General features: G+C 39.9%; 1 protein-coding gene and 1 long non-coding RNA gene across 2 annotated transcripts; one reads left to right on the top strand and one right to left on the bottom strand.

Moving 5' to 3' along the window:
- The first annotated feature begins 1073 nt into the window (after positions 1 to 1073).
- LOC127445045 (calcineurin subunit B type 1-like) lies at positions 1074 to 23071 on the top strand. Its single transcript, XM_051704780.1, has 6 exons — positions 1074 to 1291; positions 6891 to 6930; positions 14930 to 15106; positions 16661 to 16720; positions 17480 to 17664; positions 20636 to 23071. The coding sequence occupies exons 1-6, from the start codon at positions 1289 to 1291 to the stop codon at positions 20681 to 20683; spliced, it is 513 nt and encodes a 170-aa protein (XP_051560740.1). The 5' UTR covers positions 1074 to 1288; the 3' UTR covers positions 20684 to 23071.
- On the bottom strand, positions 13044 to 23704 carry LOC127445053 (uncharacterized). Its single transcript, XR_007897918.1, has 2 exons — positions 23649 to 23704; positions 13044 to 13228 (listed from the first exon to the last, which is right to left on the bottom strand). It is a non-coding gene; the product is annotated as an uncharacterized LOC127445053 (long non-coding RNA).
- Between the last annotated feature and the right edge of the window lie 2923 nt (positions 23705 to 26627).

The following is a 26627-nucleotide window of genomic DNA, read 5'->3' as shown; positions in this document are numbered from 1 at the left end:
ATTAATATAATTTAGTAACATTCTTGTATCAAGATTGCACCTGTTATGCAGTAACAAGTTCAATTTTTAAACTTTTAAAAATGAAAATGCTTGTGTGATAAAACTCGATTGTTTACACAATGATAATGAATGACTTCCGAGAATCTTACTAAAAATCTCCACCTTTGACCAGCCCCATCCAGTAGGTGGCGATATGCACAAAGAATGTGAATCTTCAAAAAAACAATAGAAGAAGAACGTGGAAGTGAAAATGAAAGTGGAGATTTATAGTAAAAAAAGGACTTAAATATTGATCTGTTTCTCACCCACACTTATCATATTGCTTCCGAAGATATGGATTTAACCACTGGAGTTGTATGGATTACTTTTATGCTGCCTTTATCTGCTTTTTGGAGCTTCAAAGATTTGGTCACCATTCACTTGCATTGTGAAGACCTACAGAGCTGAAATATTACACATCTGGGATGGCCTGAGGGTGAGTAAATGATGAGAGAATTTTCACAGTTCACCCCAAAATGATAATTATCTCATAATTTACTCACCAGTATGTCGTCTAAAAATCGTATGCCATTCTTTCTGCCGCGGAACACAAACGTAGATGTTTTAATGGGGATATGATGTCTGTTTGTCCATTCAATGCAAGTGGTGACCAAGGAGAATTATCATTTGAGTGAATCCTTAGTGATACTGAGTACAGAGAAAACTAATATTACCAATTAAAATATAATTCTAAAGAAAACATGAAAAAGCTAATTAATATGATGTGTATCTTTAAGATTAATATTTTATCCAAAAATATATGAAAACGTAGTATAGTAATGTACGGTAGGCCTAATGGTCCTGTATTGGTCATGAGGCAGCTTTTGCATACTAAATATATGAGATGTCATTTTAACAAGTTCTTTGTTTGTTTTTTAGACGCAAATACATGTATATTAAGGAAAATGTGCCAAATGTACGTTATTTTGTGCGTTATTTTATTGAAAACCAAGGGTTTCTGTATTGACAGAGAGAAAATAAGGTTGAAATACCCGGATGTGCTGTTCTAATGCACCTCCCCCTTCCCTCTTGCTCTTTCCCTCCCTTCCTCTCTTCTCCACCACCAACTCAACCCACTGCCTCTTCCCCCTCCGCTGCGGACCTGCTGGAGACACTGCAGTGAATCCGTCATCCGTCGACTGAAAGACCGAGAAGACAAATCCGAGCGATTCGGTTCACCGACAGCGCAAAGTGCGACCCGTTAAATTCGTGAGATTCTGCACAAGGCGAAGAAGAGCCGACCGACAGAATGGTAAGACCAGAGAACAGCTATCGTAAAACCAGTCCAAATATATATATAATACGTTACATACTATGTATATGCTGCACTTCATATCAACAGAGCGTTAAAAGCTCTTTTTCTGGTGCCGTGACCTGCTCGTAATGTGCTCGCGGTGTCGTGATCAAAGCTGTTGTTGAAGGCTGTCAGTGTGGCCCACGTTCGGGAAGCCTCTTTACGCTAGGAAGGGAAACATGGACACAGAAAACACATTTTGTTTTCCCTTTGATTCCAGTGTTATTACTCTGTTTGACCAATCAGTGATACAGTGTACTATATGAGCGTTGTAATGACCGCGGCCCGCGGCAGGACAAGAGAAACATTGTATCGCGAGCTAGCTGCTGCTACCGCTCTTCATTGTAACGGCGAGGATGGGCTCGATCGATACATGTGTCAAGCTTGATCGAGAGCTGGTTTGCGTGTTAAATAGATCTCTTGACAACTTGAATCGACTGGTTGTTTCTCCAGAAACGATTGATATCGCGGGCCAATCATCAACTAAAGGAGGGTGCTGTTTAAAAGGGGTCACCAAAACAAGCATTGTTTATGAACAGTGTTTATGTGGCCCTACATGATCAATCAAGTGTAGTAGCCTTGTATCAGTTAATGTGTACTCAGTCATGAGTTTGACACAAGTGACATAATAGAGAAAGTCAGATCTTTAAAAAAAATGTGCTTAAACAAATCTTATCTTTTACAGTATGTTAACCCTGATTGCACACGCATATCACCCAGACATCAGTCTGATGTGTGTTGGCATCTGAAAGACGCATTTTTTTACGTTGTTTTCATATTTGCAATGTCTATAAGATGTATGACAATAAGTATGTCTCAAATGCCAATAAGACATTCAGCAGATGTCTTTGAGACGTTTATAATTTACAGTATTTATAAATCTGATCTTTCTAAGATGTTTAGCAGATGTTAATTAGATTGTGATGCTTTCCAGATGAAAAGATCTAAAATGGACATCGCGGAGATGTACGTGTGCTATCTGGGAAAGGGACGAGCAGCCTACTGGCCATGGGGTCACCATGGTCATGGAAAACTTGTAATATCAGGGAATATTTTTTTTATAGTGACTACCCAGATAGCAATACATCTCTGAGATGTCTTTTTTTTTTTCTTTCTGGAAAGCATCTCTTTCCCTGATAGCACACATTCATCACCCAGACGTCTGTTATATGTGTGTGTTTACATCTGGAAAACATATTTTACATGTATCGTCTGCAGTACGTCTATAAGTATGTCTCGGATGTCATTAAGACATTCAGCAGATGTCTTTGAGACGTTATGATGGAGATTCTTTGGAAATCTGATCTTTTTAAGATGTTTAGCAGATGTTAATTACATTCTGATGCTTTCCAGATGAAAAGATCTAAAGCAGACATCTCTGAGATGTCTGGGTTCTCACTAACATGTGCTTAACATCTTAAAATGATCAGATTTACAGTACAAACATTCTAAATCATAAACGTTTCAAAGTCATATGCTGAATGTCTCATTGATATCCGAAAGGAAACGTCTCATAGACGTATTGCAGATGATTAAACAATGTAAAAAGTATGTCTTCCAGATGTAAGCACAAACATCAAATAGATATCTGGGTGATTTACATGTGCTAATAGGGTAGAGGTAGACCGATAAGGGTTTTTCAGTGGCTGATAATATCTAGATAGCTGGGTGGCCAATATAAACGTAATGGCTGCTAAAGAGATGTAGCCTACTCAAAATTGCTGAAATGAATTTAACACTTATATACACAATATTAACAAATTTCACCCAAAAATTGAAAGCAGAAATTCCTTGCGAAATTTGTAATGGTTTCAAATACATGAACACAGTAAAGAAAACTGCTCATCAAGTCTTACAATGGAGTCTTTAAAATGAGTCACACATTTTTAGTTTAACCTAGTCCTCAAATATAGCTCTCTACAACCAGCATATATATACTCATTTTAATTTCATAGTAATTGACCATGTTTAGCATCTGCTAAATTATGCAAATTAACACTATATCTGTTGACCTTTGCCAGTATCCTTACATTATCAAAGAGAATTACTACAAGCTCATTTGACTACAAGCTCATCAAACTAATTTGGCACATTGCTTTTTGCATAGTTGTGAAGTACACGTATTGGATGCAGGGATAGGGTTGGAAATGAAGTATCTGTACAGGTGCCAGTTGGCTCATTGATATCTTCCTATTAGATCAAACCATTGAGGAACTTCCTAATTGGACGTTAGACTGCTAGAGAGGTAGTGACGTCATTAAGAGTAAATTGCCCAATTTAACATTCTGTTTCATTTTAACCAATTAACTGTTTCAATTTTAGCCTTTTTCTTTGTTTTGAGATGTTTTTCATGCCTAATGACTTGCTCACAGTTGAGACTTGATAACCAGTTGAAGTAAGCCTAAACCCTCAATCCACTTTAAGTTAATTTGCTGTCTCTCTAACACTAACGTTAAAATAGCACAAGGCATTCAACCTGAGCTAACCTACTAGCTCTGGCAAAACACTCTGTTTGTAGTGCATGGGAACGTCCTAGCTAATTTTAGATTTAACAACATACTGAAATGGCTGTGTCTGAATAAAGTAAATTAGAAAGGTCAGAAATCAGTTTTTGACTGTGCAGTGACTCAAGTAACCTGTCCCATTTGAGTTTGATCTACTCCCACACCAAATGTGCAAACACACAAAGCACCTAAAATTGACTTCTTTACTAATTTAATTCACACAAAGGGGGTGCTTTAAAGATGAAGTATGTATATTTGGAGCAGAATTGCAAAAATGGCTGCATGTAAAATTACACATGTAAACAATAAACATGTAACTATGTATACATATACCGATCAGCCACAACATTAAAACCACCTGCCTAATATTGTGTATGTCCCCCTCATTCCGCCAAAGCAGTGCCAACCTATTCTACAACTATTCTCGCCACAATTGTACAGAGCAGTTATCTGAGTTACCGTAGACTTCGTCAGTTTAAACCAGTCTGATCATTCTCCGTCGACCTCTCTCATCAACAAGGCCACAGAACTGCCACTCACTGGATGTTTTTTGTTTTTGGCACCATTCGGAGTAAATTCTAGAGACTGATGTGTGTGAAAATCCCAGGAGATCAGCAATTACAGAAATACTCAAACCAGCCCATCTGGCACCAACCATCATGCCACGGTCCAAATCATTGAGATCACATTTTTTTCCCCATTCTGATGGTTGATGTGAACATTAACTGAAGCTCCAGACCTGTATCTGGATGATTTTATACACTGCACTGCTGCCACACGATTGGCTGATTAGATAATCACATGGATGATTGTTGGTGCCAGATGGGCTGGTTTGAGTAAAAAAGTGTTTTGAATTTCTAATATTGTGCATATTTTAGCATGGTAAAAAATAACCTTTGGGATAGTGATCAAGAAGACAAAAGAATGTGGAAAAAAAGAACTGAAAAATAATTAAAAGCTTTTAACATAAGGCCCAGGGCTGAATAGCTAATGAGGTATCGTTTTAGAACTGCTGCCCCCATTCCATTTTCTTTCTATCTTTCTGTCTTTCTCTACTTTCCCTCTCTATCCTCCTCTATCATGACATACATCTTCACTTCTTCTGCTGTTCTCTCTCTGTCTTCTGCTAGTTGTGCTTGTCCCAGTGTACTGAAATTAGGTGGTGGTGGCGGCGGCGGCGGCGTGGCCTGATTTCTTCATTGGCTGAGTGCAGTGTGTAATTCCTCTCTGATGTATAATAAAATAATGCCTGATGGTATATACTGTCACGGTACAAGTGTGTCATCCGATACAGATTCCACTATTCCGTTCATATATATCTGTTAAGCCATCAGTGGGCAGGACTACTTTGTTATTTTCATGTGAGAACACTGAAGAAAAACATAATGGTGAAAAAACAGAGCAGTACTTGTCCCAAACAAGTCAAGACGAGGAAGAACTTGTTATTAAAGGGATATCAGCATTATATTGGCCAGTAGCCACCTTGCTGTCTAGATATGATTGGCATCACCTTCGAATTGGCCATTGAAAACCTTGCTGCAGTTGACCACTAGTGTTAATGTTGTTGTCGTACCGCAAAAGTTTTCAATAAAGGATGTTGCCCTTTGGTCTCAATATGCTTGGTAATAAGAATGATAACTGATTGTGTGTATTTATGTGGTGTCAGTGTTTATATAATATTACAGACAGTAAAACATTTAGCAGCATAGATAGCTAGCTAGATACATAGTCAGATAAACCATCATATATAGATATATACAGAGAGAGAGAGAGAGAAACTTAAAGCAGATCAAAGGCCTTTTGTAGGATTGTTTGCATTTGAATTTTTTGACCATTGGAGTTTGAATTAACGAGCATTCCATTGGCCCATTTGAACATTCCGTCTATGTAAGTCAATGGGATTTTTCTGATTTTTGATCGTCCACTGTGCAAAAACTGTAAGTTCGATCAGTTAGAAAAGACACAGCACACTATTCCAGAACAGCCTAAAGGTCTGTACCAGCTTTGTTGTGTTTAACTTGAAAGTTTTAGGAGGAGTTGAGCCCCGGATGCATTTCGTTTTTATTCGTTCCAGATCAGCTCGTGAAAGGTCAGCCGTGTTGCTTTTCAAAAGTATACTCTTCTGACCGCAAACGAATATGAACACTTTCGACACATCCCACTACAGCTGCTTTGTGATATTTAGTCCAGTGGATGGCAAAGTCCGCCTGTCAAGAAAATCTGGGTCGTGCGCAGTCCACGTGGACTGTGCTGAGGACGAAATTTGCATCATGCATACTGTGCACGGAGTGATCCGCAACACAGACAGCCGAAGTATACATGGGCCTTTAGTATTTTTGATTTTTGTTGAAGGATTTTGAAAAAAACCCTCAACCAAGTTTGTAGACATTGACAACATAAAATAAATAAAATATTTAAAGCATTTTAAGTCCACTTTCCATTCACACTGTAGTTTTTTGGAACCCAAAAAGACATTAATAAAAGTCGAGTATTATTTTATTAATGTCTTTGACCATTGTGCCATGTTTCGCATATGAACGGCACATTTTTAAAATGCCATGCTGTAGAACTTCAACTTATAAAAACACGTCTCAAGACACCTTCATTCTGTTCCAATGATTTCACTGTGTCTAGCTTTTTTTAGAACTGCCCCTAATTTTACCCTCCAAAAGACATGTCAGCAAACCCGAATGTGCAGATTCATTCACAGACAGAGCATTTGTGGCTTAAAAACACGGGCTGTTCCCCTGACTTTTTAATATTCTAAATCTCTAATAAGCACTCTCTCTATCTCTAATTAATGTATTGATTATTCAACAGTTAGTTCCAGTTCTCTAAATCGATTGGCAAAGAGTCCTTCCAAGAGTGCCAGATTATTTTGAAAATAAGAATATTATTAGCCTATACAATTTTGTACATTTTTGTCCTAATTTTATTACCCAGTCTGGGGGGTGGGGGTGGTTGGATTTGAAAACTGCCCATTGCCTTTCTGATTTTTACCAGTGATGCATATTCTCATGTTGATTTGGGCTTATTCTTCTCTCTTTCTACAGGGAAACGAGGCGAGTTATCCCTTGGAAATGTGCTCACACTGTAAGTATATGGGCCGTTGTTCCATCTTACCTAAATTTTGATTTTGTTTCATTAATTTCACCAATGGGATTTTAGCATCTGTTAGGCAAGTCAAACTAAGTAAGGACTAGGACTAGTCAAGGTCAAGGCCTATTTGGAGTATTAGAAAATACCTTTCCGTGTCTGGGTTCATTCAGAATAGCTTGTGTTCCTGTCCTTTTAAACACTTGTATCGGCTGCCCTTGGATCAGCTGGAGAATGGAGTCATGAGGGAAAGGGCTTCCCCTGGATCAGTGGGGCTCTCTGAGTTTGGAGGGTGGCCAGCCCTAGTGCACTCAGGCTAGACAGGGTGGCGTAGGGGTGTTGCTGTGGAAATTAGGTCTATATATTACTCCAGCTGGTAAAGGTCAGTGTCAGGGCTGCAGGACGTCTATTTTTAGAGTTGGTGGTGAGGAACATGAGGTGATAGTCCCATTTTCATGTGGATTTTCTTATATCTTTTGGACATTTGTAATTACTGACAAACACATTTATGGGTACTGTTATTTTTGGACCACAAAGCTATCTTGTGTGTGTATTTATGTGCTTATTTGAGAGGATTTTAGTACTACCAGTTGGTTAAGGAGGGTGCTTTATCATATGTAATGACTGTATATAGCTTCCTTTGTGTTCTGTTCTGTGTGTAGAAGAATACAGCCCATCTCTCATTTGTAAATTAAAGGAATAGTTTATTTTGTGATCTTTTACTCATTTACCCTCATGTCGTTCTGTATTATTTTCTTTCTTCTGAGAAACACAAAAGATGTTAGGCAGAACGTCAGAGCTGTTCTTTTCCATACAAGTGGATGGTGATTGGTAATAGGGATGCACCATTCCAATACTGATGTTTTTAGACTGATCGGGTATCCATATCCGATACCTCGTGTTAGTCACGTTTGTTGCTGTCAAGCTCCAAAAATGATTTATGTAGCACCATTAACGTAGTCCATATGACTTGTGCATTTAATTCAAAGCCACTTGAAGACATGCAATAGCTTTGTAAATCGCAAAAGGCTGTGTTCAACAAGTAAATATATAGTATGCATGAGCAGTGCGTTAGTGAATGACGCGGCTCTGTTGACACACATACATTGCACGCGCAGGTTGTTGATGCACTCGAGCTCTCAGAGCGGCGTGAAATATGTGAGCGCCACACATGAATAACATCTCAGATGTAGAAGCTCAGTAGTTCGGTTCACTTATTCTATGCATTTAGAACGGCACCGGAGAAGCATTTCACCAGATTTTGAATAAGAAGCAAATTAAACTACTGTGAGCTAGGCCACATACAGACACTTACATGATGTCCTGAAGTGTTCCGACCATCAAAATAAAAGCCAGAGGGTTTTAAAGTTAAAGGTGCACACCTGAAATACCGGATATTAATATTGATTTATAAAATTCTAAAAGTCTATAATAAAAATGATAATTTATTATTATTATTATTATTATTATTATCATTATTATTTGTTTACAAATTACAACAATATTTAAATTGACCGGGTTCCAAAAATGAGTGAAAAATGGACTGATATCTTTCAATTAAAGTATACAAAAAAAGAGATCTGAATCCTTTGAAGTGCAGATACAAGTTGAAAAAATTGTGCAAAGAAAACTGGCTTCTTTTCTACTGAAGACTTTCACTGGAATCACTGTTAATTTTGCTGCTACATTATCCAGTAGACTAGTTAACAATAATTTTTTTTTTAACAGGCTATGCATTTATATTGAAATAATGTGTAGTTAAAGGTTTGTGTTTCTTTACATATAAAAGAGTACCTCCAGTTAGTATCACAGAGTGAAGTATAGATATTCTAAACTGATTTGGAAAAAAAAAACACTGGTATCGAATCGGGATTGGTATCGGCCGATACTGAGATTTCAGGTATCAGATTGGAAGAGAAGAAATGGTATCGGTGCATCCCTATTTGGTAATGGTTAATGATCTGGATTGCTAACACAAAGGTTGCACGTACAACCCCAGATAGGAATGATCCATGAACTGTTACTGAAGATGACAGTTTCTCCTAGAAGCAACATCTTATTTTTCTCAGGAGGCTAGAGAAAATAATTGCAGAGAACTGTAACAGGCTGATAATAAGTGTGCTGGTGTGAAACTGAGCCACCTGTTGGTCATATGGGCACTTAGCAACCATAATGACACCATAATCCCTCCCCAGTTAGCATCTGTGTTAAAAAAACACTTTTCTGACATTAAAAAAAACAACAACATTCAACTGTGTTCACATCAGACCAGAGAAATCTAACAAACACAAACTGAACATTTACACCGATCAGCCACAACATTAAAACCACCTGACTAATATTGTGTAGGTCCCCCTTGTGCCGCCAAAAGAGCGCCAACCTGCATCTCAGAATAACATTCTGATATTATATTCTTCTCACCACAATTGTACAGAGCGGTTATCTGAGTTACCGTAGACTTTGTCAGTTTGAACCAGTCTGGCCATTCTCTGTTGACCTCTCTCATCAACTCATCAAATTGCACTTTAAACTAAAAGAAAAAATTAATTAAAATAATAATATAAAATATCTATAAAAATCTTATATAGAACCACCTCCCCAAATCCAAACGTTCACCATCTCCAACAAACGCATTTGCCATCACGCAAGTATACGTCAACGACTACAGGTGGAAATTTACTAACAGCCAGAAGATTAAGAACTAAAGACAATTATAAATGTAAAGATAATAATAATCATAATAATAAAGCCTAATAAATTCAGGCTCGTGCTGCACGCCTCTGAACAAACAGCGAATCAGACATGAGGATTGACAGCCTTTCTTAGACTGTTTTTAGATATATAATAAGTGTTTCTTCAAGCAGGCGTCTTTGTGTCTAGCAGCATTTCTTGTCATGTGTCACTCCGAGACGTCTTACAGGTCACCCGCCTGTTGCGGGTAGATGAGCAAAATTACTTGTGCATGAAATACATTTGGACGAGGAGTTTGTGGACTGGATTCAACCTCGTCGCATTTTGCGGGTGGCAGGTGCTAGTTTCACATCCTGGGCGACTGTTTAATATATTTGCTGACTTCCCAGATCCTTGGTTTTTTTCCATTTCCCAATATTGTCGATCATCTTCGGTCAGTTGAGTGTCGCAATCTTCTTTGTAAGATATCGTCGATATACAATAACATCATCCTATCGCCCAGCCCTAAAGTGAACCGCTTATGATGACGTATAAGTTGCATCTTTTCAGGCTCCCGATCGCAGTTATTATGGTATAATGCATTTCTTACACCTGCTTGTGTCTAAATAAATCCCCGTCAGAAAGCAGCTCACATTCTTTATATCTCTTGCAACACATCCGCGGGCTCGCAGCAGACAAATGCTAATTTTCATCACATCATTGCACATTCAATGCATCTGCTGGAGACAAACACAAGTGTCGTTTTGTGCATGTAAAGTTTTGGTGGTAAATCCAAAGAGATGAATACTTTAATAACACAGTGAAGCTGACAGTAGTAAACAGCTGTCATTTGTACTCATATTGATGACTCAATTGGAATGCGGTTCGGACCGAAATAATATAATGTGAACAGAGAACGGCAGGGGGAGGGGCGAAGAAACGAATCTGTGCGCGGTCCAAGCAATCTAACCAAGTGTGAAAGCACCCTTAGAGACAACGATGTGCCACTAATCCCCACCCATTTTAGGATTCATGCAATGTGTTTGTATAGATTACATTTAAAATGAAATGTTTTCAGTTGAACTTTTATCAAAAAATGATGTGGTTTTGGTGTTACAAATTTGCAATTATGTGATTTCAGTGCCATTTTCAGAATGGAAGGCTAAATGTTTGGGCATGGAAATTATCTTTAAAGTCATGGAAAAGTCATGGAAATTCATTGGTTGAAAAGAGCGGGAACCCTGCCTGTAACCCCACCTGCGAGGTGGTGCTGCCGTGGATTGGACTTGTTGGTCCAGCACATCCCACAGATCGTATTGAGATCTGGGGAATTTGGAGGCCAGGGCAAATCCTTGAACTCTTCACCATGTTCCTCAAACCATTCCCGAACAATGTGTGCAATGTGGCAAGGCGCATTATCCTGCTGAAAGAGGCCACTGCCATCAGGGAATACCATTGCCATGAAGGGGTGTACCTGGTCTGCAACAATGTTTAGGTAGGTGGCAAGTTTCAAATTGATGTCCACATGAATGGCTAGACCCAGAGTTTCCCAGCAGATCATTGCCCAGAGCATCACACTCCCTCCGCCGGCTTGTCGTCTTCCCACAGTACATCCTTGTGCCATCATTTTCCCAGGTAAACGGCACACACATACACGGCCATCCACGTGATGTAAAGGAAACGGGACTCATCGGACCAGGAAACCTTCTTCCACTGCTCCAAGGTCCGGTTCCGACACTGGTGTGCCCATTGTAGGCGCTTTCGGCGGTGGACAGGGGTCATCATAGGCACTCTGACCGATCTGCCGCTACGCAGCCCCATACACAGCAGGGTGCGATGCAGTGTGTGTTGTGACGCATTCCTCCCGTAACCATCTGTAACTAGGTTAAAAATGGAAAAGGAGGAAGTGGGAACCGGCTGAATGGTCAAAATAATATTTAATGGAACAAAAAGACACACAACACAAACACACACACACGACAGCTGCATGTGGCTCTCTCTCGAACTGCCGTATCCCGCTGCACTTATCCCTTTCTCTGATTGGGGGCCAGGCGTGCGTTGGGGGGGGGGCTGCCTTTTGGCCCTGTCTGCCGGCAGGCTTTTCCCCGCCTCTCTAGAGCTAGGCAGGGGGACAAGGGGAGGGAAAAACAAAGACAAAAAAAAGAGGAGAGGGACAGTGCGAGAGAGAGGTGAGGGAGAGAAAAAAACTTGCTCGCCAGTTCTCAGACACGCCATCGCCTGGTCCTCGATCACTCCTCCACCCTCTGGTGGGCGACAGCCGCTCCTCCCCGGGCGGACCGGAGCAAGTCCTCTGACCCCTGGCAGATGGAATGCCCCTCCGGTATTGGCAGCCGGTAGGGAGCCCCTCCACCCCCGGCACCAATTCCTCCATCCCTCGGCGGACGGTTGTGGCTGCTCCTTTGGGCAGATGGCAGTGGCGAGGACTACACGACAGCGCATCCCTCCTCCTTCCCGGGCTTCGGCACCAATCTAACAAGGTTCAAAATGGGAAAGGAGGAGTCGGGAACCGAAAAAAACTGTCAAAATAATATTTAATGAAACAAAAAGACACACAACACAAACACACACGGCAGTTGCGTGTGGCTCTCTCTCTCTCTCTCTCTCGAACTGCCGCATCCCACTGCACTTATCCCTCTCCTCGGCTGATTAGCCCAATTGGGGGCCGGGCTTGCGTAGTCATGGCCCGGCCCCGCCCTCCTCCTCATCACACCATTAAAATTTTCTGTGAATTGTGCCATTAGACCTTCTGTCGGTTTGGACCAGATGGGATAGCCTTTGTTTCCCCTGTGCAACGATGAGCCTTGGGTACCCAACACCCTGTCACCGGTTCGTGGTTTGTCCCTCCACAGACCACTAACTGTAGGTACTCATGACTGCTGACCGGGAGCACCCCACAAGTCTTGCCGTGTAAAAGATGCTCTGATCCAGTCATCTGGCCATAACAATTTGGCCATTTTCAAAGTCGATCAAGTCTTTACTCCTGCTCATTTCTCCTGCATTCAACACATTGACTACGAGAACTGATTGTTCGCTTACCATCTAATCTACCCAGACTTTGACTGATTGCTTTTTGAACTGAGATATGACATAACAGTTAACATCTATAGCTGCTCCTTGGATATTAAGGCTAAAAGGCATAAACAGAGTGTGTAAAAAACAGATTTGGTGGGATCTGTCAAATAGACAGAAGAAAAGTTTGCAAAACTTCACAACAATTATTGCAGTGAAAAATGTTAGCGATGTCTTACAGGCCCAATTAATTATACACTGGCAGCCAAAGTTTGGAATGATGTCCATATTTTGCTCTTATGGAAAGAAATTGGTACTTTTATTCACCAAAGTGCCATTCAACTGATCTCAATGTACAGTCAGGACATTAATAATGTGAAAAATTACTATTACAATTTGAAAAATGTGTTCAGAACTTCTTAAACATCTTCAAAGAGTTCTCATCAAAAAATCCTCCATGTGCAGCAATGACAGCTTTGCAGATCCTTGTTATTCTAGCTGTCAGTTTGTCCAGATACTCAGGTGACATTTCACCCCACACTTCCTGTAGCACTTGCCATAGATGTGGCTGTCTTGTCGGGCACTTCTCACGCACCTTACAGTCTAGCTGATCCCACAAATGCTCAATGGGGTTAAGATCCACAACACTCTTTTCCAATTATCTGTTGTCCAATGTCTGTGTTTCTTTGCCCACACTAATCATTTCTGTTTGTTTTTCTGTTTCAAAAGTGGCTTTTTCTTTGCAATTCTTCCCATAAGGCCTGCACCCCTGAGTCTTCTCTTTACTGTTGTACATGAAACTGGTGTTGAGCGGGTAGAATTCAATGAAGCTGTCAGCTGAGGACATGTGAGGCGTCTATTTCTCAAACTAGAGACTCTGATGTACTTATCCTCTTGTTTAGTTGTACATCTGGTCTTCCACATCTCTTTCTGTCCTTGTTAGAGCCAGTTGTCCTTTGTCTTTGAAGACTCTAGTGTACACCTTTGTATGAAATCTTAAGGTTTTTTGGCAATTTCATGCAATGTATAAACATTTTTGACCTAATATTGACCTTAAGACATGCCAGTCTATTGCATACTGTGGCAACTCAAAAACAAACTCAAAGACAACGTTAAGCTTCATTTAACGAACCAAATAGCTTTCAACTATGTTTGATATAATGGCAAGTGATTTTCTAGTACCAAATTAACAATTTAGCATGATTCCTCAAGGATAAGGTGTTGGAGTGATGGCTGCTGTCTAGATTTGATCAAAAATGACTTTTTTCAAATAGTGATGGTGCTGTTTTTTACATCAGTAATGTCCTGACTATACTATGTGATCAGTTGAATGCCACTTTGGTGAATTAAAGTACCAATTTCCTTCTTAAACAGCAAAATCTGTACATTATTCCAAACTTTTTGCCGCCAGTGTATATGATTCTGAATTATGAACTGAAACAAAATCAAGCGTTATTAACATTTTAAAATCCTCCATGAGTTGTGTTCATCGTATTCTGTGGCTTAAATACAGTGACAAATGAATTTAGACCATCAGTTTGTACACAGCAATGAGAAACTGCACATGATCGCTGTATTTAAAAGCACATTTAGATTTAAAGTATGTGAATCAGCATCTATTCTCTTTAGTCCTACAGAAATGTATAATAAATAATAAATGAAAAAACTCTTGTGGCGGTTTTGTGTTGACAAACTTGTGTAGGACCCCCTTCCCCCAAATGGTTTTACACATATCCTGTAAATGACATACTGTATTTAATATTCAAAACTTCCAGTTGTGTTTTAATAATTGCACTTGGCCATTTCAATTGTAATTTCATTAATTTTGCAGCCCTAACCACTGTCAGCCTGCTGATTACTGGAGTTGTGTACCACGTGGCTGTGTGAATGAGATTAGATAATTTAGCAGTGCCTATTCCACTACTCTCTGCTGTAATTTAACGGCAGCTCCTCTGAACGATGACCATGTCCACCAGGCAGGACAAACTGGGTAAGGCTCTTGCTTTCTGATGGGACTCAAAGGGGGATACAAGAGTGTGTGAGAGAGCCCTGAATATGGAGTCGCTTATGCCTCGTGCGTGTGTGTTTGTGAGCGCGTCAAGACTGATGCAGTCCAGGTGATCACAGTAGATCAGTGTTTTCGAAGAAGAACTAGCAGTGATGGTAGTAGCTTTTATTGGAACAAACATATAAGAATGAGAAAAGGATGCAAAATTTGATATAAAGTGGGACTATAGAAATAACTTTGTCTTCTCCCTCTGTTTCGTCCACCTCTCTCTCTCTCTCTCTATTTCAGTTGACGCTGATGAGATTAAAAGACTTGGAAAGCGGTTTAAGAAACTCGACCTGGATAACTCGGGTTCTCTCAGTGTGGAGGAGTTTATGTCTCTGCCCGAGTTACAGCAGAACCCGCTGGTGCAGCGAGTCATCGATATATTCGACACAGACGGCAATGGAGAAGTGGACTTCAAAGGTCTCAAAATCATTGTTCATTGTTTATAGAAACATTCTATAAGTCTATGTATATTTTTGTTAAGGGTTGGGTTGTATGGCCATATCTCATGGTTATTTTTGAGGGGAAAATGTTTTACATCTTACATTACAATATAGTAATGCCTAGTTTTGATAATCCAGTAAATTGAAAGCTTTATAGAAGGTGCTTCATCTCATTTGATTGTTTCTGATGCAAACCAGCAGCTGCTTCATATTATGTAATTTTATATAGTAATAAACTGATTGTCTGAGCCATGTTTGAAGACGTTGTAAAATAACGACATTTCTCTCATCCTACCCTGGTTCTTGTTTGCCTAAAGATGAGGCCGCCGGCACGCACCCCCGACCCCCTCCCCCAACTGGGGCACCAATAAGGAACTCACCTAGGGTGCCAGAATGGTCAGAAATGGCCCTGTGTATGGGGACAATTCTGCACAAAGGCCCCATTTACACCTTGCATTAAGATGTGTTTTCAGTGATCTGATAGCTGTTGGATAGCACTTCATCAGATTAAATGACAGGTGTAAATGCACCCAAGATGCATTGTGATCGTATGACTGAAAGGGATGGATTCTGACCACATTCAAAGAAGGTGTAAATGCATATGCGTTTTCGTTATTTAGATACAACTAAGTAATTAATTATGTGATGAGAATACACTGGATTTAGTCATCCGTTGTTTAAGAGCTGTGTTGCGATTTCTTGCCTTTTTTCGTTTATTCTGCCATTGCGATCTGAAGAACACAACAGACACTGCCGTCGTGCAATCTTGTCACCCAAACAATGAACAATATCCCATTAATTATTCCATTGGAAAATGCTTGTTTGTCTCTACTGTTTTCTAATCAGTGTTTGGCTCTCGCAACACTTACATGAAACCAGGCTTCACTTGATCGTTTCAGATGAGAAGCATATTTAGCACTTACAAAGTGCCAAATACAAGATGAATATCATTCAGTTTGCTTCACGACACGAAATTCATCTTTGGTGGCCACCAAAAAATTTTCAGTGAAGCAAAAACCCAGACTGAAGTGATGGAAAGCATTTGAATTATCCCTCAATGTTTTTAAAATTTCTAAAAGACAGAGAATCGTCAATAATCTGATGTAATATGTAGGTAGTGTATTCCATTTGCACGGGCAACTATATTAGGATCTCTATTAGATCACAGTGGAGATGCGTTTGACTGCAAGGTGTAAATTCAGTCCAGCTAAAGGATATCCAGATACTATCTGGATATGAAATGCATGTTAATGCAAGGTGTAAATGGGGCCATAGATATATATTATTTATATATAATGGTGCATTTTCTGACCCAGATTTCAGTTTAAATTGTTAAAATAAGAAGTTCAGTGTACTGTTGTCGAAGCACACACTATGCTTCTCCAAAACTCTGTGAATATGCCATCCTAGTTTCAGGAGTGCACTGTGTACTTAAGGTGCATTCAGATGTGTCATCATAACTTTGATCTAGTAAAGTGGGGAAATGGTTACACAGTTGTCTTTTTTTTTTTTTCTTTTTTTTTTTTTCCAGAGTTCATTGAGGGCGTCTCTCAGTTCAGCGTCAAGGGCGACAAGGAAATGAAGCTCCGCTGTGAGTCTCTTCCAGTCTTCGAAACTTTTCTCCTGTTAAAGGAGTAGTTCACCCAAAAATGAAAATCCTGCATCATTTATTCACCCTCATGCTGTTCTGAACTTAGACATTCTTAGCCTTATCCTTCTTTTTTCCTTTTTTGTTTTATCCCCTTTTTCTCCCAATTTGTAATGCCCAATTCCCACTACTTGGTAGGTCCTCATGGTGGCGCGGTTACTCGCCTCAATCCGGTTGGCGGAGGACAAGTCTCAGTTGCCTCCACTTCTGAGACAGTCAATCTGCACATCTTATCACGTGGCTCGTTGTGCTTGACACCGCGGAGACTCCCAGCATGTGGAGACTCATGCTACTCTCCGCGATCCACCCACATTTTATCACGTGCCCCATTGAGAGCGAGAACCCCTAATCACGACCACGAGGAGGTTACCCCATGTGACTCTACCCTCCTTAGCAACCGGGCCAATTTGGTTGCTTAGGAGACCTGGCTGGAGTCACACAGCACGCCCTGGATTCAAACTCACGACTCCAGGGGTGGTAGACAGCATCAATACTCGCTGAGCTACCCAGGCCCCCTCACTTAGCCTTATTTTTATTGTTAGCCTCAGTCACCATTCACTTGCCTGGTTCTTAACAAACCCCTTTAATAATGCTGATTCCGTAAGAGGGATAACAGCTGTTCCAGGACTTTGATTTAATAGTGCCCTGGAGCAAAGCATTAAGTCACGTTTTCTTTATTTGTTTAATTCCTTGTTTGTGCAGTTGCGTTTAGGATTTATGACATGGATAAGGATGGCTACATATCCAATGGTGAGCTGTTCCAGGTGCTGAAGATGATGGTAGGGAATAACCTGAAAGACACTCAGCTGCAGCAGATCGTCGACAAAACCATCATCAATGCAGACAAGGACGGAGATGGGAGGATATCATTTGAGGAGTTCTGCGCTGTGAGTCAATAATGCATTTTTTCTTTCTTCTTGCAGATTTGATGTATGGATGCACCAAAACTTTGGCTTTCAGACAAAAAATCTTGGCTGAAGATGTTAAGAATACTTAAACAGAAAATTACACTTTTCAATAAATTACTCAACCTCATGTCATTCCGACCCTGTATAGTTGTCTTCCGTGTAACACAAAATGAGATGCTAGGCAGAAAGGATGAGCTGCTCTTTTCCCTACAATAAAGGTGGATGGTGATTTATAATGTTAAGCTCCAAAAGAGGACAAAAATGCACCATAAATATTTTTTAGTAATCCATACACTTCTTTTACTCATCTGCAGCTCTCAAAATTACCATGTTGCAGTCCGTCACATCATATGACGTGCGAGAACCAATGGTGTTTGGCATCAAATGCAGCAAAACGTGTAAGGGGTCGTTCACACTGAATGCAATTTTGCATACATCCGTACTGTTTTTCAAATGTTTTCCCATGTAACCATGCGCTAGACGGACGTCTTTGACCATTGTGCTGCATCTTGCTGTTTTTCTATGGTTTTTTTAAAAAAAATAAATTTTTTTTATTTGGAAAACAAGCACAAATTAGTTTTAAGAGTTCTGGCAGAAGGGACCATTTTAAGTGAACAAGGACTTTTTATTAGTGTTAAGTTTTATTAGTGTATATTAAAGGAATGTTACAGGTTCAATAAAAGTTAAGCTCAATCGACAGCATATGTGGTGGCAAGAAACGAGGTTACAATGAGTATTGAGTATTAACTTGTATTGAACCCGGAATATTCTTTTAAGTATGAATTTATGTTCAATTTAATATTGTGACCTTATTTGTTAAACCCTTACAAAATGAACAGTGGTTTTACTGTAGTAATATTGTGGTATTCAGTTAATTTTCTTGAGGGAATGTCGCCCTAATTAAATATATAACTACCAGGGGATATTATTGAGCAGAATTAAATAATATAATCCTTTTGTTGTATATGTAAATTATGTATTTCTTTAAAAAGCTTCAATGTTGTTAGCTACTTTTTGTTACTAGCTTGTAGTGTTACCAACTACTTTTTAAAGATTAACTTTAGTTTAACGAGCTTGTAGTTTGCGATGTTACAGTATCAAAGTAGCTTCTCCAATACTATTGATCATTTGAGTGACTCTTTGTAATCGGAAGGTTTTGAGTTTGTTTTTGGGGGGATTTATGATGATTTTTATATGTAAAATGGTGAATTATTGCATTAGTACTAGGGATGTGCACAGATAGTCAACATTCGGTTAACTGTTCAACATGCCACTCCTAAAATACCAAAATAACTATTTGGTTATTCTACGTGTACAGTAGAGGTCTTCAACCTGGCAGGAGGAGTTGTTGTTTTTTTTTTTTCTATTTCTCCCAGTTTGGAATGCCCAATTCCCAATGCGCTCTAAGTCCTCGTGGTCGCATAGTGACTCGCATCAATCCAGGTGACGGAGGACAAATCTCAGCTGCCTCCGCGTCTGAGACTGTCAATCCGCGCATCTTATCACGTGGCTTGTTGAGCGCGTTACCGCAGAGATATAGCACGTGTGGAGGCTTCACGCCATCCACCGCGGCAACCACGCACAACTCGCCACACGCCCCACCGAGAGTGAACCACATTATAGTGACCACAAGGAGGTTAACCCAACGTGACTCTACCCACCCTAGCAACTGGGCCAATTTGGTTGCTTAGGAGACCCGGCTGGAGTCACTCAGCACACCCTGGGATTCGATCTAGCGAACTCCAGGGGTGGTAGCTAGCATCTTTACCACTGAGCTACCCAGGCCCCCTAATCCAGTTCGAGTTCTGACAAACCGTCAGGTTTTCCGGCTGGGTTTGGGCCAGTTTTTCATGTATAGGGCTAGTTGGGGGCTGTTCAAGCATGCTTCTGTGTGCAGCTGTGCTGTTTTTCTATACTGTTAACATACGCTGGACGGACGTCTTTGTCTGTTGCGCTGAATCTAACTGTTTTCTTCTTTCAGCGTCTCGCGCAGGATCGCCGCATTTTTAGACACTAAGTAAAGTTAAAAGGAACTTAAAGTTTTATAAACTCATCTTGAAACACCTGCGTTGCATTTCAATCATTGTGCTGCGTTCCAAGGGCGTAGCCAGGAAATTACTTTTGGGTGGGCCTCAATAAAAATGGATGGTCCAAGTTTTCGACCAAATTATTTTCCTTAACAACAGAGAAGCAGCCCATTCAAACAGTTTTCACATTTTCAGAAATCAGAATTTATGCATTTTTTTTAACTATTGTATAAATATATATTTGAAGTCAAAGAATAATTTCTAATATTCTGAGTGGGCCTGGGTTTAATGGCCAACCCTTGGCTACTCCACTGCTGCGTTCTGAAGAAGTTCAGGTTGCAAAGAGGACTTCACTTGACTGTTACACCATTAAACATGATTCCAGGTTGTTTTTCACTGAGCAAATTTTCAGCACTTGATAAACAGTAAGACTGGTGCTCTGGTGTGCATATTTACGTACAATAATTAAACAAGTTCAGTGCCATTGGATTTTAAACCATTTAAAAATCAAAGCACCCCGAAAAGGCTATTTAACCTCAGCAGTGTAATACATGACAATACTTGCATTCACTGCCTCACGAAAATCTGAACCGGGCAGAGCACGTATACAGGCAGTGACAGTTTGATTATTTTTGTTTGACTTTAATGTGAGATTTGATCATTTGAAGATCTTTGTACTGTGCTCTTTAGGCTCATAGCTCACTGTGCACTTTATTTGCTGCTATTCTGAGTAGTGTTTGATGAAATTCCATTGCAATAAAATGTCTTTATTCCTGCACTATACTCCCGACGAAAAGCCGATTAACTGTTCGTGAAACCACACGGTTAACCGAATGTTAAAAATGGTAACCGTGCAAATCCCTAATTAGTACACTTCAATGCACTGACATGTTTCCCTATTTACTTGTCCGTTTATTCCACAGGTGGTTGGCGGCTTAGATATTCACAAAAAGATGGTGGTGGACGTGTGAAGAGACAGACAGGCCCTTCAGTGAACACCCTCTTTTTCACTTCTTCATTTCTGAGAATCAGCTCCAGATGTTCCGCTAACATGCTGTCTCTTTCTCTCTCTCTCTTTTTCTCTCTCTGTCGCTCTCTTTCTCTTTCTCTCTCTCTCTCAATGGAAGTATTTCTCTGAATGATGCCTCTGTACCCGTCTGTACTCCCTGAGCCTTGTGACGCCAGCCATCCTAAGTGTTAGAGAGCATGAGATTCTTCTGTCCAAATTCTCGGGTATTTAAGGACAGTCGGAGAGACTACCGAGCGATTCAGTTTGGTGGAGGAGGAAAAGAGGAGGATGTGTGTGTGTGTGTGTGTGTGTATGTGCGTTGTTTTGTGTGTTTGTGTATGCACATGTTGGTTCCTTTTTCTTTTCCTTTTTGAAGGGGGCGGGGGGGGGGGATTTTTTTGTATTTATTTTGGTCCTGTCTTTTTTTTTTTTTTTTTACTTTTATGCATTTGGTCTACAGGGAATATGTGTATGTGAGCGAGAGATATGACTTGGGACTTGATTTCACTGCAACACGCTTCAAGCATGAAGTGCCAATGAAAACATATGTGGGATTTAACAATAGCTGAATATTTAAATCGCTATCTAATGTTCATGTTATAGGGAGATTGAAAAGATACATTAACATAAGGTTATTAACAGGCTTATTGCTTTTTTTCCTCCTGTTTTAGGCAACAACAACAAAAAATGTTTTGGGGTTTGCTTTGATCTAATTGCTTCTGAGAAAATGCAGATTTGATTCAAATTTTCTACCAAGAATGTGTGTGTATGTATGTAAAAGTGTGCTGTGTTTATATTGTCAGGGAGTTCATCTACAGTCTTGCTTTCTGATATACAGTAGACTAGGAACAAATCAAATATATTTAAAGTTGTGCATATATGTGGTTTACTTTTAAGACACAAAAATGTGGAGTTCTGGCAAACTTTTCATACTCTTCATTTTTGCCAAGGGTTTGCTGCCGGTTCATCACTACCGGTGAAGAGCTGCAAACTTCTGGCAAACATTTGCGGCAAATCGCAAGCTCATTTGCATGTGAAAATAATGATTTGCTGCAATTTTGCCTGAACTCTAGATTTTTTGTTAGGGAGGTGTTTTATTGCTTGGGGTGGGGGGGGTCAAATCACACCTCATTTAACTGTAGGATGGAACAGTGCCATCAGTTAATTTCTGAACTTTTTTTTTAATGTGTTTTCTGAATTTAACGCAACAAAGTAATATTGATTTACCTCTCAACATTATAGTTACATATGCATATTCTCAAACTTGACTGCAGGCAGCATTGTAAAGATCTTCGTAGCTCATGTTTGTATATTAGGGTTCAATGGACGGATTGTGTGTTATGTGGGTTCGGGTTTTTTCTAAGCTTTAATTGAGTCCGTTCGCAGCATGTCATCGAAAAGCTATCGTGAGTAGACAAAACCAGATCTGATTGACCTTCAGGAATTTCCACACATCAAGTTTCTCTCTTTCTCCATTTCTGTTAAAATGCAGAAATGTGTGATTCGATTGTTTTAACAAAAGAGAGACCAAACTAAACGCTGTCAATACGGATTAATGAACAGTGGAGCAGCATCTTGCTGCTCCACTATTTTTGCTTCAAATGTGGTTTTCCCGTGCAAACCGGCGTCACGCGCCTGCCATTGCACGGTGATGGCTCTTTAATGTCTTTCCCAAAGACCCATGTCGTGTTTGTGATGTGCTTGCATGATACGATGTCTTTTTTTGCTTTCTGTTGTGCATGTAGATCTGATTTTATGGGGGAAAAGATTCTCTTGTTTACATAAAAATCGTACTATTGAGATATTATAATCTGAATGACAGTTACATATAAATATATGGACGTTGCCAAACTTTTGGTAAATGTTTAAATATGGAAATGATTTTAAAGCGAATTTCTTCACTACTTTTATCCATAATAATAATTATTATTATTGTTCTGAAAAGAAATGTTATTCTGGATCGGTTTCACTCCCAGCGAAACTACATTTTCCCCTTCCTTTTAAACAGGTACTGTTAAAAAGAGTGGGGGTTATGTTTATTATTATTTTTTCCGTTCATGATTGGGTTGAAGTGTTTTGTACAGAATATGTGTTATAGTGCTCCTAGATTTCGGTTTTGTATTTCTTTAGATGGGGGTCAGACAGCCATCTTTATAACTTTGGCATGGCCTCGGCAAGAGAGTGAGATTGGTTTTGGACAAAGGAAAAATTTCAAGTGATGAAAACTTTTCGCTTTTTGGTTTAACGTTTTGTTTCTTCATTTCTCTGCATGCTGCGTCATATGCTGTGGGAACCATTGAAATGTCTTTAATGAAAATGAGAAATAAAATATTTGAGACTTGTAAAACTGTATCTGTGTGATAATTACATGTTCACTGTTCTTGAACCACAATCTTAGACAAGTTGGCAACATTAATAATCTTATATTACATGTCTTAGTATATTGGATAAAATATTAAACTGACAAAGTTTAGTGATGGAAATCACATCGGTTCTTTTCATTTTTCACAATATCAGAAGTGTATATAGGGGTGGATTTTTAAATAATTTCATTAGTGGATGTTGCTTAAGTATGCACAAGTTATAAAATGAAAAACTGGCAATTTATTTAAATACACTGGCGGCCAAAAGTTTGGAATAATGTACAGATTTTGCTGTTAAGCAAAGAAATTGGTACTTTAATTCACCAACGTGGCATTCAACTGATCACAATGTATAGTCAGGACATTAATAACATGAAAAATTACTATTACAATTTGAAAAAAAGAGTTCTCATCAAAAAATCCTCCACGTGCAGCAGTGACAGCTTTGCAGATCCTTGTTGTTCTAGCTGTCAGTTTGTCCAGATACTCATGTGACATTTCACCCCACACTTCCTGTAGCACTTGCCATAGATGTGGCTGTGTTGTCGGGCACTTCTCACGCACCTTACAGTCTAGCTGATCCCACAAAAGCTCAATGGGGTTAAGATCCATAACACTCTTCCAATTATCTGTTGTCCAATGTCTGTGTTTCTTTGCCCACTCGAACCTTTTCTTTTTGCTTTTCTGTTTCAAAAGTGGCTTTTTCTTTGCAATTCTTCCCATAAGGCCTGCACCCCTGAGTCTTCTCTTCACTGTTGTACATGAAACTGGTGTTGAGCGGGTAGAATTCAATGAAGCTGTCAGCTGAGGACATGTGAGGTGTCTATTTCTCAAACTAGAGACTCTGATGTACTTATCCTCTTGTTTAGTTGTACATCTGTTCTTCCACATCTCTTTCTGTCCTTGTTAGAGCCAGTTGTCCTTTGTCTTTGAAGACTGTAGTGTACACCTTTGTATGAAATCTTCTGCCTTCATTCCTCAAAACAATGATTGACTGATGAGTTTCTAGAGAAAGCTGTTTCTTTTTTGCCATTTTTGACCTAATATTGACCTTAAGACATGCCAGTCCATTGCATACTGTGGCAGCTCAAAAACAAACACAAACACAATGTTAAGCTTCATTTAATGAACCAAATAGCTTTCAACTACACTATATTGCCAAAAGTATTCGCTCATCTGCCTTTAGACGCATATGAACTTAAGTGACATCCCATTCTTAATCCATAGGGTTTAATATGACATCGGCCCACCCTTTGCAACTATAACAGCTTCAACTCTTCTGGGAAGGCTTTCCACAAGGTTTAGGAGTGTGTTTATGGGAATTTTTGACCATTCTTCCAGAAGCGCATTTGTGAGGTCAGACACTGATGTTGGACGAGAAGGCCTGGCTCGCAGTCTTCGCTCTAATTCATCCCAAAGGTGCTCTATCGGGTTGAGGTCAGGACTCTGTGCAGGCCAGTCAAGTTCTTCCACACCAAACTCGTTCATCCATGTCTTTATGGACCTTGCTTTGTGCACTGGTGCACAGTCATGTTGGAACAGGAAGGGGCCATCCCCAAACTGTTCTCACAAAGTTGGGAGCATGGAATTGTCCAAAATCTCTTGGTATGCTGAAGCATTCAGAGTTCCTTTCACTGGAACTAAGGGGCCAAGCCCAGCTCCTGAAAAACAACCCCACACCATAATCCCCCCTACACCAAACTTCACAGTTGGCACAATGCAGTCAGACAAGTACCGTTCTCCTGGCAACCGCCAAACCCAGACTCGTCCATCAGATTGCCAGATGGAGAAGTGTGATTCGTCACTCCAGAGAACGCTTCTCCACTGCTCTAGAGTCCAGTGGCGGCGTGCTTTACACCACTGTATCCGACGCTTTGCATTGCACTTGGTGATGTATGGCTTGGATGCAGCTGCTCAGCCATGGAAACCCATTCCATGAAGCTCTCTACGCACTGTTCTTGAGCTAATCTGAAGGCCACATGAACTTTGGAGGTCTGTAGCGATTGACTCTGCAGAAAGTTGGCGACCTCTGCGCACTATGCGCCTCAGCATCCGCTGACCCCGCTCTGTCATTTTACGTGGCCTACCACTTCGTGGCTGAGTTGCTGTCATTCCCAATCGCTTCCACTTTGTTATAATACCACTGACAGTTGACTGTGGAATATTTAGTAGTGAGGAAATTTCACGACTGGACTTGTTGCACAGGTGGCATCCTATCACAGTACCACGCTGGAATTCACTGAGCTCCTGAGAGCGGCCCATTCTTTCACAAATGTTTGTAGAAGCAGTCTGCATGCCTAGGTGCTTCATTTTATACACCTGTGGCCATGGAAATGATTGGAACACCTGAATTCAATTATTTGGATGGGTGAGCGAATACTTTTGGCAATATAGTGTATGTTTGATATAATGGCAAGTGATTTTCTAGTACCAAATTATTCAATTTAGCATGATTCCTCAAGGATAAGGTGTTAGAGTGATGGCTGCTGTCTAGATTTGATCAAAAATTATTTTTTCAAATAGTGATGGTGCTGTTTTTTACATCAGTAATGTCCTGACTATATTTTGTGATCAGTTGAATGCCACTTTGGTGAATAAAAGTACCAATTTCCTTCCGAAACAGCAAAATCTGTATATTATTCCACACTTTTGACCGCCAGTGTTTATATCAGTTTGCACATGTAGGCTACATCTCTGAGATGTCTGTTTTAGATCTTTTAATCTGGAAATCATCACAATCGAATTATCTGTTAAACATCTTAAAAAGATCAGATTTATCAATATTGTAAATTATAAACATCTCCAGGTCATCTTCTGAATGTCTTATTGACATCCGAGAGGAAACGTCTTATAGACGTATTGCAGATCAGCAAACAACCTAAAAAATACATCTTCCAGATGTAAACACACACATCAAGTAGATGTCCATGTGCTATCAGGGGTGTTTCTTCTGTTTTTCAGTCATCCTCGAAATACAGGTGCATCTCAATAAATTAGAATGTCGTGGAAAAGTTCATTTATTTCAGTAATTCAACTCAAATTGTGAAACTCGTGTATTAAATAAATTCAGTGCACACAGACTGAAGTAGTTTAAGTCTTTGGTTCTTTTAATTGTGATGATTTTGGCTCACATTTAACAAAAACCCACCAATTCACAATCTCAAAAAATTAGAATACATCATAAGACCAATAAAAAAAAACATTTTTAGTGAATTGTTGGCCTTCTGGAAAGTATGTTCATTTACTGTATATGTACTCAATACTTGGTAGGGGCTCCTTTTGCTTTAATTACTGCCTCAATTCGGCGTGGCATGGAGGTGATCAGTTTGTGGCACTGCTGAGGTGGTATGGAAGCCCAGGTTTCTTTGACAGTGGCCTTCAGCTCATCTGCATTTTTTGGTCTCTTGTTTCTCATTTTCCTCTTGACAATACCCCATAGATTCTCTATGGGGTTCAGGTCTGGTGAGTTTGCTGGCCAGTCAAGCACACCAACACCATGGTCATTTAACCAACTTTTGGTGCTTTTGGCAGTGTGGGCAGGTG

The sequence above is a fragment of the Myxocyprinus asiaticus genome, chromosome 8, assembly GCF_019703515.2.
Source record: "Myxocyprinus asiaticus isolate MX2 ecotype Aquarium Trade chromosome 8, UBuf_Myxa_2, whole genome shotgun sequence".
Taxonomy (NCBI): domain Eukaryota; kingdom Metazoa; phylum Chordata; class Actinopteri; order Cypriniformes; family Catostomidae; genus Myxocyprinus; species Myxocyprinus asiaticus.
This window is presented reverse-complemented; position numbering and strand designations above follow the sequence as displayed.